General features: G+C 40.7%; 1 protein-coding gene across 1 annotated transcript; it reads left to right on the top strand.

Annotated features, from left to right (window-relative positions):
• The first annotated feature begins 8,557 nt into the window (after positions 1–8,557).
• Positions 8,558–9,620, top strand: LOC122654018 (protein PHOSPHATE-INDUCED 1-like). The gene has a single exon (XM_043847991.1). The coding sequence runs from the start codon at positions 8,605–8,607 to the stop codon at positions 9,550–9,552; it is 948 nt and encodes a 315-aa protein (XP_043703926.1). The 5' UTR covers positions 8,558–8,604; the 3' UTR covers positions 9,553–9,620.
• The last annotated feature ends 3,203 nt before the right edge of the window (positions 9,621–12,823 follow it).

The following is a 12,823-nucleotide window of genomic DNA, read 5'->3' as shown; positions in this document are numbered from 1 at the left end:
ATTCAAGGTGGACATTGCCCCAAAGCAGAAATTCTTTGAAGAATTCATAGATATGATGAAGGAAATGACCCTCTACAAATTTGATTGGTATCATTCTCCAAACAAATCCTCACATGTACAAAAGGAGTTCAAGAAGGTTCCTATATAACAGTTTGGATTGTATTTTCAATATTTGATAATCTCTTTTTTTTTTCACATCTTGTAAAGGTTCCCCCCCCCCTTCTGTTTCGAAAGTAGTAAGGATGCATAATCCATATGTTAGTGTGCTCAAAGTAATTCATTTCAAGCTACAACTCTTCTTATAGTCTTCAAGCTACAACTCTTCTTATAGTCTTCAAGCTACAACTCTTCTTATAATCTTCAAGCTACATCTCTTCTTCTTATCGTCTCTACTGTGTTAGTTTACATTTTTCCTTATTATAGAATCCTTATTATGGAGTTGAAAATGCCTTCTCTACAACTAGAAGAATTATGTGACAAGTTATCTGCATACCTTAAATCTTGGCACCAGTCTTTTAAATTTTGGACACGGGCCATAGATGTTTTTGTGGGTTACAAGTAGGATTTAAAAAATCAGTGAATCAGATAGGGAATTGGCCGAAATAGATTCCGATTTCTTTCGTTGTTAATCGGAATATTCATTTCAAGATTCCCCCAATTTTTGCCGTTTCAGGCTGATTGTGGGGTTATTCAGACCAATTCCAATACGATCTGAATTGGAAATAGACCCACTCGTATCGGAATTGGTCTATACCGATTCGAATTTCTTGCATTCTAAATCGAAATATTCAAATCAAGGTCCCATCGTTTATCGTTATTCAAGCCGATTCTAGGGTTATTCGAACCAATTCCAATCCGATATGAATCAGGTATCAGCATAAACCGATTGTAATATCTTGCATTATGAATCAGAATATTCACATCAAGATTCCCCTGATTTCTGCCTTTCCAGATTGATTCCATGGTTATTCTGACCGATTCCAATCCAATCTAAATCATGAATCGGCATGGACCTACACAATTATTGGTAAACTTCTAAGCTCACAGTAGCCCTGAGTTTAGCATGCTACACTACAAAACAGTCACCACCAAAATTCTTTGCGAGCAAAATGGGTCATAATTTCAAGTAATAGAACTGGATCAGTCTTGGCAAATCTAAGTCCAGATTATAAAAAGCTGTTAATCGATAGTAGAGAATCCAATGTGAAGATCATTACAAATAAACGGTAAGTTTTCAAGCTCATGTTTTCAACAAGGACTACAATCTCACAAAAGACTGGAGTGGGGAATCAAATCATAGAATGAGGTGCATACCCAGATTTAGTGGCATAAAATCTACATATTTTACCAACTAATCAAAACAAGGGGAAAAGCCCATCCATGGGGCATTGAGCATGATGGCTACACACAACAACTGAGATTTTATAGTAATTGCTATTTAATAGAACAGCAGCATAGTATAAGAATGAGAGATTACATTGGATCAACACCGGATTGCCCACTTCAACACGATGACTTGGAGTAAAATCCCTAAGATCTGCAACTAAAATCAACCCTAAAATTAGACCTATTCAACAAGGGCAAAAAACTATTTAATCTAGGGTTTTCCTTAGAGATTTTCGGTGGGTGTTAGGGTTTCAAGAATTTCGGAGGATGTTAGGATTTCAGAAGAAGAAGAAGAAATTACCTCAGCGCCTTCTCTTTTCCATTCGTTCAAAGCTCCATTCAGGTGGTGCTGGCGCGCGGTGGTAGCAGGGAGGAGGAAACAGATCCAAAAAAAACCAGAGGAGAGGTGGGTGATTGTGGCAGATCCTTCCACGATAATGGAGGTTGCAGGTTGGATCGTTTCGTCCACAGGCAGAATGGGAAGTGTGATACGGTGGCGAGCAATGTGGAGACGCTGCAGAGGTTTCTTGTTGTAGATGATGAAGTGGACAGCAAAGGCAAGCGTGAGACGATGAGAACAGGATGGAAGGCCGATGAGCCGACGGTAGAGAAGCCGTCAAGGAGGAGGAAGACAAAGCAAAAGCAGAGGATGAGAGGGCAGATGCGCTCTCCCTCGAGGCGCTGCTGCTTTCAGAAGAGTTGCATATGTTGAAAGAAAATGGGGCAACACTTTTGATTAGAGGGCTTCCTTCGTGTAACAGTTTTTCACTTCGGATCAAAAATAGTAAAAACAAGAAAGTGTTGTTTTCAGACGCTTCTTGCGAGAGACACGGATATACCAGATGCGGTGACCCATCTGGAAGATTTTCCCTAGCTATTCTCCCAAGAAATCGTTGTTTTCAGACGCTTCTTGCGAGAGACACGGATATACCAGATGCGGTGGCCCATCTGGAAGATTTTCCCTAGCTATTCTCCCATATAACCGACAATACCAAAAAGAAATAGATCCTCAGAATTGAGACAAGTTTCAAAATTCAAAGTTAAATTTAGATTAAATTACTCCTCCCTCCCCTCGATTATGCCTAAATGACAAATCTCATTCCTGGGTATTGAATAATAACTTTTTTCTCCCCTGAATGCAAAAGGCATTCTGGCTGACAGTGTTAAAAGTACAATTAAAAAGACAATAATACCCTCATCTCTAACCTCACTTCTTTCTTCTTCCTCCTATAACCCCACCCGCCCCCACCACTCTACACCACTGAGTGACTAGGGTCGCAAGTTTGGCCCTATTGGCCCAAACCCACCATGAGCTCGAACAGGGGCTGGGCTGAGATATTTGGCCCTAAGGGCGGGTTAGGGCTAAAAATTTCTGATCCTGAGTTAGGGTTGGGTCGAGTTAGGATTGAGGTCTCGAGCTAAGCTTGGCCCGGCCCGACCCGACCCTGATTTAAGTTATACTATAAAATATATATTGATATAATTTAAACATTATAAACTTTAAATTTCACCCACATTTTTTTATATAGTATATTATATATGAAGACAATAAATGTTATAATATATTTCATTATATTGTTATTTTATGTAAAATTGATATTGTTCTTCCCGGTCCATTTAAGTCCATGGATTTCTTTCCTCCTCCCCATGATCAGGGCCAATCAGGGTCAGCCCGACCCGACCCTGAGGGCAGGTCAGGGTTGGATTTTTTTGGCCCTGAGTCAGGGTCAGGTCGGGCCTGGGCCCAGCTAAGGGACTTAGGGTTGGGCTAGGGTTCTATAAAGCCCAGCCCAACCCGACCCTATTGTAGCCCTATGAGTGACCATACATCGCCGCCCCACTCTTCTTCTTCTTCTTCCTAATGCATCTCCAAAAGCTGTACCGTTTTCCATGTTTAGGTGTGAAAAAAGCTCGGCAAAGATTGGAACCCTTATAAAACTCAAGTTGGCAACTTAGAGCTCGCATGTCTACCAATCCATCAACGTCAAGACTGATCTCAATCACCTCTGCTAAGCTGTTACGCCATCAGAGGAGGTTGGAGTGGTGCTCATATGGCCCAACAAAGACCAGCCATCTCTCTTCTCTCTTTAGGCTCTTGAGTATCCTTTCTCTCATGGTTGAAGGCACTGTGATTTCCATAACCTCTTGAAAACGTTTGATTGTTGCAGTGGTGCCAGAGCCATAGAATATGAGTGCATCATCTGCTCCTGCGCCTAAGCAATTTTTAATGTATCTGGTTGCCTCCTTCACCATCTTAGTCGTCTTGTGCCCCATGTAGCTGTCACTTGTATGTGTGTTCCTTGTAAATCAATTCAAAATTAAGTATTTTCCATAGAAAGGAACCAAAAGAGAGGGCTTTCAGTCAATCCATGGTGGTTATACGAGTCTATAGGAGTCGGTGGTGGAGTGAAAAATGGTGGAGAAGGCATAGGAGTTAAAAATGGGGTCTCCACACTGGGGAGGATATCACTCAAGCTCCTACTTGACCCTTTTCGGCTTTTTCCACTTATGGATTTCCCATCATTAAACTCCAAATCTTCCTTCAAATCTTCTTTACTGGTGAAGAGGAATCGTGGAGGTCCACAGAGATTCTACAACATCAAGAGTTCCAAATCCATGGCATCATCTTCAAAGGGTTTCAGTAACAAATCCTTATGTGACCCAGAATGAAGGTTAAGTTAATTCTCTGTTTCATGACCATGGGCTCTTGTAATTCTCACAGAGGTGCAGAGTTCCTGAGGGTTCAAGGTTGTGGAACTCAACAACAGTGGTTTGTTTTTTTCCAGCAGAAAGTATAAAATAGCTCTCTTGCAGGACTGTTGTAATCATCTTCAATCTCTCTGTCGGTGACCCTCTTTTTCCACCATAACAAATAGTAGAGCTCTGCAACAAGAGCTAAGAGCAGACAACCGAACACCAAAATTAGACCAATTCCTAAACTGCTCAAAGGCCTCATCCTCGCTCCAGAATCACATTCCACATCTACTGTCACTATCCTTTCTTCAAGATGTCGCTTCAATATCCAAAATCTCAGCTAGGTCTGAATTTTTCTGTACTACCAGTCTCTCTGCTCTCTAATTGATCACTGGAAACGATCATCAGCAATCGTGAGACTGGGAGATCCAGAGGGTTTGGCTTCATTACTTTCCGCGATGAGCAATCGATGAGGGATGCTATTGAAGGGATGAACGGATAGGACCTTGATGGTAGGAATATTACTATCAATCAAGCCCAGACCAGGGGTGGTGGAGGTGGTTATTGCAGCGGTGGCGGCGGAGGCTATAGAGGTGAAGGTGGCAGTGATTATGAACGTCGTGAGGGCGGCGGTGGTGGAAACAGCCATGGTGGTGACCATGGCTAAGGAAATGGTGGTGGCGTCGGTGGTGGTGCTGACCGTTACTCAGGGTGGAGCAACCAAGGGCATTTTAGGGTTTAACTATACATATTTAGGGTGATGTCATCACTTAACATCCATTTTTAACAGAATGAATATGGTTCATAAAATCTTTTAAATTTAAGGGAAGGAAGAGTTATTACTCAATACCCAGGGGTGAGGTTTGTCATTTGGACATAGTAGAGGGGAGGGGAAGGGGAGTAATTTACTCTTAAATTTAACTCTTTGAATCAATTCATTTCAACTCAACTCAACAAATGGCACCTCAACTATGCCTCTACTGCTATTACTCTGTAGTGATACAATATTTAACATCACCTATTAAAAAATCTAGCTACTTGAACATTATATTCTTACAGAAAGGGACCCAAAGCTTTGCAAACATGGATGCTTGGAAGAGGGCATGCATAGAATGCAAGAGGGGAAGCACCACCACTATAGATACATAACAACCTAACTCAATCAATTACCAACAAGGAGAGCATAAGTACTGTTAACTATGATGATTGATGGGGGCTCAAGAACAGGTCTGCTGTGGTTTCCAAACAAATTAATGGTGTGCCGTATAATTTTAGTGTTTTAATTATTTGATCGTAATTAAGTATTTATTCCTCTTTAGTCAAATTTTATCTCTACTGTGTCTCTGTTGTGTTGTTCTGAGATCAATTACCCACAGTTCCATGGTTCTGAAGCAGTACTAAACAACTTTTTCATCCCTTCGTCTGTTGCTTGTTAGTTGGTTGCTTTTTCATGGGAAGCTCTGAAAGGAACAGCAGAGAGAAGCAACTTTACCATTTGCTCAATCATGGATCGACTAGGGAGACAATTGTTATCATTCCGCGGAGGGATGGGGCAGAAGGAGGTTGAAGTGGGTGGGGGTGGGATGCGGAGGACCGTACCTTTATCCCCTGAGGTTCACTGACCGGCATGGTTGTGTTGTTCCTCTCATAAGGTGGGCTGAAATGACCATTTCACCCCCTGACCGAACACACTGCCCGGGTGGAGTCCACCCCCTTTTTATTAGAGGCATTAGGGAATCGTACCAGGCAGGGGAACCGTAGGTGATAAAAATTCTGACGCGGATGGGGTTTGGTTGCAGAAATTAAGGACGGTGGAACATAGAGGGGGAGGGCGAGAAGAAGAAGAAAGAGATAGAAATAATAAAAATTTGAGGGAAAGAATGAAGGCAGAATTGAAAAAAGTAAGCGGTTTCAGATTGCCACACGTCAATTAAATGGCGTACGAGAATCCAAGTTCAGGTTCACGTATGCGAACCTGATCCGGACTCGTCGGAGACGGAGAAGGAGAGGGATAGGGAGAGGAGAGTGAAATTACAAGAAGAAAAAAAAAAAAAAAAGTCTAAATTAGAATGAAAAGTATATGGAGGGCAAAAGTGAGAAAAAAATTGGTTATAATAGTGTTGTAACCACCTTAGTTACAATCAGATTAACCTTTTAAATAACAAATAACGAATGGAGTTAAAATAAACATACCAATTTTGGGTGCTAATTGTACATAACGTCAAGGGAAAGGTTGATATTTTGAAGATGTTTGAGGTATTTGTGATATATTGTACATTTACAGGGAGTGTCCGTGAACTTTTTAAAAAAAAAAGCGCGGAAGGGCAATAGATTGTGAATTTGTGATTGCAGCCCTTTGCTCAAGGTCTCAACTCTCAAATGGACCACGTATTCTGTTAAGTGGAGTGATGGAGTCATGGAGGTGAAGGCCTCAACTGTTTTGAGTGTAGACATTATAGAAAGCAAAACGTGTTGTTTGAACTTTTATGTAAAAGGGTTTCTTATATGAATTCCCCTTGCTTTATTTAATAGTTTACAGCCCAGCTCCAGCTTAAGAATATCACAGAAGGACGTGTTTAGCAACAGTGTTTTCTTAAAAACATTTGATGCTTTTGTTGAAGGCACAACAATTACATCTTTTTAAGAACTTATTCGATTAAAACTTGATACGTATAGGTCACTTTTTTCTTCTTAATATTAATATTTATTGCATTGAAAAATCCATATTTGTTTGTAACTATCAAAAGAATAACAACCGCTAAAAAACAAGGTAAGAGTTTTTTTCTGTCTATTTGACCAATTTTGGCATCATTAGCCGCACACATTTACTATCGTGTAATGAGACTGAAATTTTGTGGGCAAGATAGAATCCAAAGTCGTTGTTAATATGTCAAGTTTCAATGCATACAAAGTTGGTCAAGTGGATGCATGCTAATACATGGATGGCTGGAAGAAACAAGGACAAATGGCAGTATATAGGGGTTATTTGATTGTATTTGAGTGAAAAATGTGATATGTTGTCAATCCAATCATCCCGAGATATCCAATGATCAGAATTGCCACATCACTTTATCATATAAAACAATTAAATGCATTTACCAAAGATACCAATACGGTCAAATAAACTAAAAGATTTTTGTTTTTTCTTTCTCAAAAAGATAGTAGGAAAAGCTCATAACCGACCAATTGACACTTCAGTCCGGTTTTAGAAACTATAATTAGCACGACCAATACCGACCTTGTGACAACAATGTTATAACTTCTTCAGTAATAACATGATTTAAAATTACAGATTGGAATTAATTAGATAGAGTGAAATCTAATATGAATTTCTCAAATTCTTAGAATCTTATTTTGGATTGATCATGAATACATAAAGATCTTTTTTTTTTTTTGCCATATCTTCCCTTGTATTTTTTTATGGGGCGGAGGTTGGGCATGCTGCTAGCTTTCCTCAAGCTAGCGGATCAACAGGAGAGTTGGAATGGGAGGGGTAGGATGATTTTTCTATGGGGGTGAGGAGAGAGGCAGACACCGAGCGTGCCCCCGACCTATACCCCCTCTTAAGTCACTAAAAGTGTAAGTAAAAGATCAATGAAACTTACCTCCTCTCGTTTTTTTTTGCTAAAAGATCATTTGTATTGAAAAAGGATAGGAAAGGATTATAACCCAAAAAAATATTGAAAACAAAAAATTATAAACCCCTAACGGGCCTAACCCCCACCTTCGATATTGCCATCGGTAAAGGAGAGATCTAGCGACAAAAGCGAAATTACAAGTTTTGAAACCGATATTTCGGTCTACATTGAGCATCTACCAAAAGATTGGATTGAATTGATGGTGGGAGCGCTGGGGAATTATCCGACAAAGCCTTCTTTGTGGCCTGCTATCGGATTAGCTTCACGAAAGTAATGAGAAACCCCCTTCCAAAGGATTGAAGATAAATAAACCTGACCCCCCATTGCTTCTCTCTTAGGAGATCCACCTTTTTTTTGTTTTGGGCAATTTTTTAAGGTTAGCCGTTTATGCCGTTGATTAACTGTCTTAGGAAGCGTGTGGATTTGGCTGTTGGGGGTGCTGGACGGCTACAATTATAAAAAAAAAAGAGGTTCAGGACGGCTGGTCAATTTTTAGGTCCAAGAAATCACAACTATCATTAACCAGGAATTGCTCTTCTTTGTTTTTTTTATTGATCATGTTGATACCTACCTTCCCCAGTAGCTGGATTCAGAAAACCCATCAAAGAATATCATGACCCTTCTCACCATACAACGCGTCTTTGGGTCTGTGCAGCTTTGAGAGTTGAATAGGTTATAGTAATGTCTTTCTTCGTTGCTTCTCTCAAGTCCAACTGTCTCTAACCCTAGTGTTCACCCCACGTCGTAAAGCAATAAACAATGAATTCAGTCCTTTGTTTCCAACTATATAATTCCCATATGACCTCATCTACCTCTGCAAACAAGAACTCAAAAACCTTCTCATCCTTTCTTTCCACCTTACTTGAGCTCTCAAGTTGTTTGAGAAATGGCCTCTTCGGTTTCTAAATTGCTCTTCCAAGCCCTCCTGTTGGTTTCCATCTTCTGTCTCTCCAATGCTGGGAGAAGACTCACTGACTTGGTTGAAGAGCAGCAAACTATGCTCTTTCAATACCACAATGTCCCTCTTCTCTCTGGCAAAATCTCTGTTAATCTCATCTGGTATGGCAATTTCAAGCCTACTCAACAAGCTATTATCTCCGATTTCGTCTCTTCGCTTTCTGGGTTAGATTCATTGAAGTCCCAATCCCAACCCTCTGTTTTATCCTGGTGGAGAACCACAGACAAGTACTACCATCTCAGCTCCAAATACAAGAAGCCCACCTCTACCCTTTCTCTCGAGATTGGTAATCAGATCCTCGACGAGAACTACTCAATGGGCAAATCGCTTACCCGCACCCAAATTGAGCAACTTGCAGCAAGAGGTGATCATAGAAATGCCATTAATGTAGTTCTGACCGCCGCCGATGTCAATGTCGAGGGCTTCTGCAGGGACACATGTGGAAGCCATGGTTCCCATGGCAAGAAATCAAAGTTTGCTTACATCTGGGTTGGCAATTCAGAGACTCAGTGCCCGGGCCAATGTGCTTGGCCTTTCTACCAGCCCATCTATGGACCTCAGAACCCACCATTGATTGCCCCAAACAACGATGTGGGCATGGATGGAATGGTTATCAATCTGGCTAGTCTCTTGGCTGCAACTGCTACCAATCCATTTGGGAATGGTTTTTATCAAGGCCCGGCAATGGCACCATTGGAGGCAGCTTCTGCTTGCCCTGGTATTTATGGAAAGGGAGCTTACCCTGGCTATGCAGGGGATCTGCTGGTGGATTCAACTACTGGTGCTAGCTACAATGCCAATGGTGCAAATGGGAGAAAGTACCTTCTTCCTGCTCTGTTTGATCCTTCCACATCTTTGTGCTCTACATTGATCTAAGATTAAGGAAGGATATCAGCGATGTATATAGTTGTTGTTATAGATGTAGAAGATATGATGGATACGAACATTCTTTGATTCATTAATTCATTTATTATTCTTTTAATCCTTTGCCAATTGAATTATATATGGAATATCAGATGATTTGGTATATATCATTCTCTTTGCTTTGCTTTGCTCTTCTTTTTGGTTATGCATTCTGGAAATATAATAAGAGAGTAAAAATTCTGAGGATCTATCTATTTCTTTTAGTAGTGTCGAGTAAAAATTTTTCTTAGGAGTTATCGGCCCCAAACCTCTCCATGGGCCTCTTAGATCAGCATAGCCATACAAGCACGGCGTACAACCCAAGCCTTAGAATAGAAGACATCAAACCCTCTTTCTTCCTCATAGAGAGGAAAAATTTGATCCCTAGACTTCCTGAGACCCCCTCCTACCTACCGGCAAGGGTACCACCAACTACGTTAACAATTGTCTTTAATTTTTGGGAAATTTTCATCCACATCCTCTCTATTGGACCGTGGAATTAATGATACCTCATTAAGTACCAATTTATCAATTTGGGCCCGAAAACTAACGGGGTTAACTAACTTTATAAAGTGTGATTAAAATACCCTCTATACTAAAGCATAAAAAAAAAAACCCAACCATAAGAATTCATTTTACAAAATTACCCTTTGCACTAAAGGTGGGAGCAGAGAGGGGGACTATGCTTGCACTAATTGAAGATGTGATTTTCCTAGTTTTTCGACATCTCAATTGGAACCCTAGGTTGATAGCCATTCTCTCTTGCACCTGCAAATGGTTTGATGACATTGCAAAGCGGGTTCTGTGGAAAGAGTAGTTCTGCCGGACATGAGCCCGCAAGATGATGCTTGATCTGCAATCTAGTGGGAGTCAACGTGAATGGGAACTGAAAGGCCCTCGGGAAGCTGCTGCTCATATACTGCTCAGGATGCACCAACATTGTCTTTCAACCTTGGCGTAGACCCAGCGGCGGAAAGTGCTTAGGTTTCAATTTGGAGGTTTTCCAATCAAGAGCTCCATTCAACCTACAAATCTGGAAGAAGACCGAAGAGGTGTTGAGGGAATTAATGGGTTTATTTAACTGAGAAGCCCGTATCACTGTGAGACAAATTCTGGATGTCCTCAATTATGGATTGGATTTCCCATATCACTGTGAGGGGATTTATCCAATATTTATCCATTGATTCCTTGCAAAATCAAAACCCTCAGCAACAGTAGAGCCTAGAGAGGCGGTATATTGAAGAAACCAATTTCCATTCTTTTTTCTTTTTCTTCCATTCTAACCCTAATCGTAGGAGTAAACCAGTGATCTCGTTAGAGGGAAGAAGATCATGGCCAGCTTCTCTTCCTACTTCTCTCTTCTCTGGTGTTTAATCAATTTTTTCATTCTCTGTATATATATATATATATTTTCCCTTTTCGTTTCTTGAAGAAACTCTGATTTTAGAGGCCATTATCAAATCTGGAACTGCGGCAACCAGATTTGCAGGTTGTTTGGCCTTTTTCTTTGCTTCTCTCTGGAAGCTGCAGTACGGCCCATCCGAGTGTAGAAGGAGGCTTTGGTTGCTGTTGGTGGGCACCGAGCCGGCGAGGGAGGGGAGAGGAATGCATGGTAGTCGGAGACGGAGAAAAGAAAGGGGGAGGGAGGGAGGTGAAATTACAAAAACATTCACATTTCATGTCATAACTAGGGCAAAATAGTCTTTTAAAAAAATCTCACCTGTCAGTTAACATCACTAATTAACAGTTAAAAGACTTCTTCCATTAATTTTTGGACCCAAATTGATTGATATATTAGGGCTTAATGGTGGGGTGGCATTAATTCCACGGTCCGGCAGAGGGGGTGTCGATGAAAACTTCCCTTAATTTTTTGTCCTTTTTTCTCTTCCCTTTAAAAAAAAATAGACCATTATGCCTTGACTAGTGTCACGTGCCTGCAGTGCCAACGGACTATAATAAGATGACAACATCCTTCGTCTTCAGTTTCTTATGATGACAACATCCTAGGTAGGTCTGCGATCTCTAGTGCGTGGTAATAGTGACAGCAGAATGTCCACATTGTGACAACAAGAACAACGAGGGACTTGACATTATTTATAAGGGGAGAACAAAAAGCTCTACTCAAGAACGCTCCTATCCTCTCATCATCAGTCTCTCGTCGCAATTAACAGAGTAAATCCCCAAAGGAGTGCCGCCTGAGAATACAAGTAGTTGTGCAAATCCTGGAGAATGAGTAGTTCATGCAGTGCACTTGTGTTCTCAGGTCACCCCTTTGGGACACTTCTGTTTAACATTCACATTGCGCTGTGTTCTCCGGCCACTTACTCCCATCCGTTTTCTTATATTATTTATTATACATCAGGATTAACGTTGCCATCTACTTACTTGTATTGGTGCAGGAATCACAGTTCCCATCGTTGCATTGAGGTTCTTTTAGCTGGTCATTATGGTAGCTCATCCACCAAATCTGATCACTGCTTCTGAACGATCCTGCCATCTTGTTCCAATGGTGTCTGTATACATTAATTAGCACAGCAGATCGAATACTTGTGTTGATTTTTTTGGAGCCTGATATGCAGTATTTTATCAGAGATATAGATGTATAACTCATGCCAATTAATTCTTCTACATTATTCAGATTTAGAATGTAGTACTGTGCTTCCAGGTTTGCTTTAATTGTTTGCATTCATATTTTTATTTTGTGGCAAAAAAAATTGTTTGGAGTCCCAACAACTGGACGACAGCAGTGAGCAACCCATCGTCTTGGAAATTTTATTTAATACATGGAAATGATTTCATTAGTTCAGAACACTGGAGCATACCCCCTTGTATTTCAGTATCCATGGTGGACGGATATTATTGACCAAAACAAATCCAAAGATGACCTGCATATCAGACTCGGATCAGAATTTGCCCTGTGAAAGTTCCTATTCATGTCCTGCAATCAATTTTAGACCTCACATGGCAAACCTACTCCCAGTTCAAAGGTTAAAAGTTCATGCCATGATTGCAAGTTAATCTTCTTATACATGCATCTGGTATCAAAGGGAATGCAAACTCAATTTACTAGAATCCAGCACCAATATAACAATTAGTCAGCTTCATAGTTCCTAGTCGAAAGAATATAGTATGACTGAATGAGTGTCCTGTGGACCAGAAAATGGGTTTGATTTGGAGCTACAATAGACCAGAGCACCAATTTTTGCCATGGGGAAAAGTGATATGGCAATTTCAAATGTATGAA

Source organism: Telopea speciosissima, chromosome 3 (assembly GCF_018873765.1).
Source record: "Telopea speciosissima isolate NSW1024214 ecotype Mountain lineage chromosome 3, Tspe_v1, whole genome shotgun sequence".
Lineage (NCBI taxonomy): Eukaryota > Viridiplantae > Streptophyta > Magnoliopsida > Proteales > Proteaceae > Telopea > Telopea speciosissima.
The sequence above is the reverse complement of the archived record's forward strand: the minus strand, read 5'-3'. Positions and strand labels throughout refer to the sequence as shown.

Coding starts and splice junctions, on each gene's coding strand:
- LOC122654018 (XM_043847991.1), top strand. CDS start 8,605: ATGGCCTCTTCGGTTTCTAAATTGCTCTTCCAAGCCCTCCTGTTGGTT.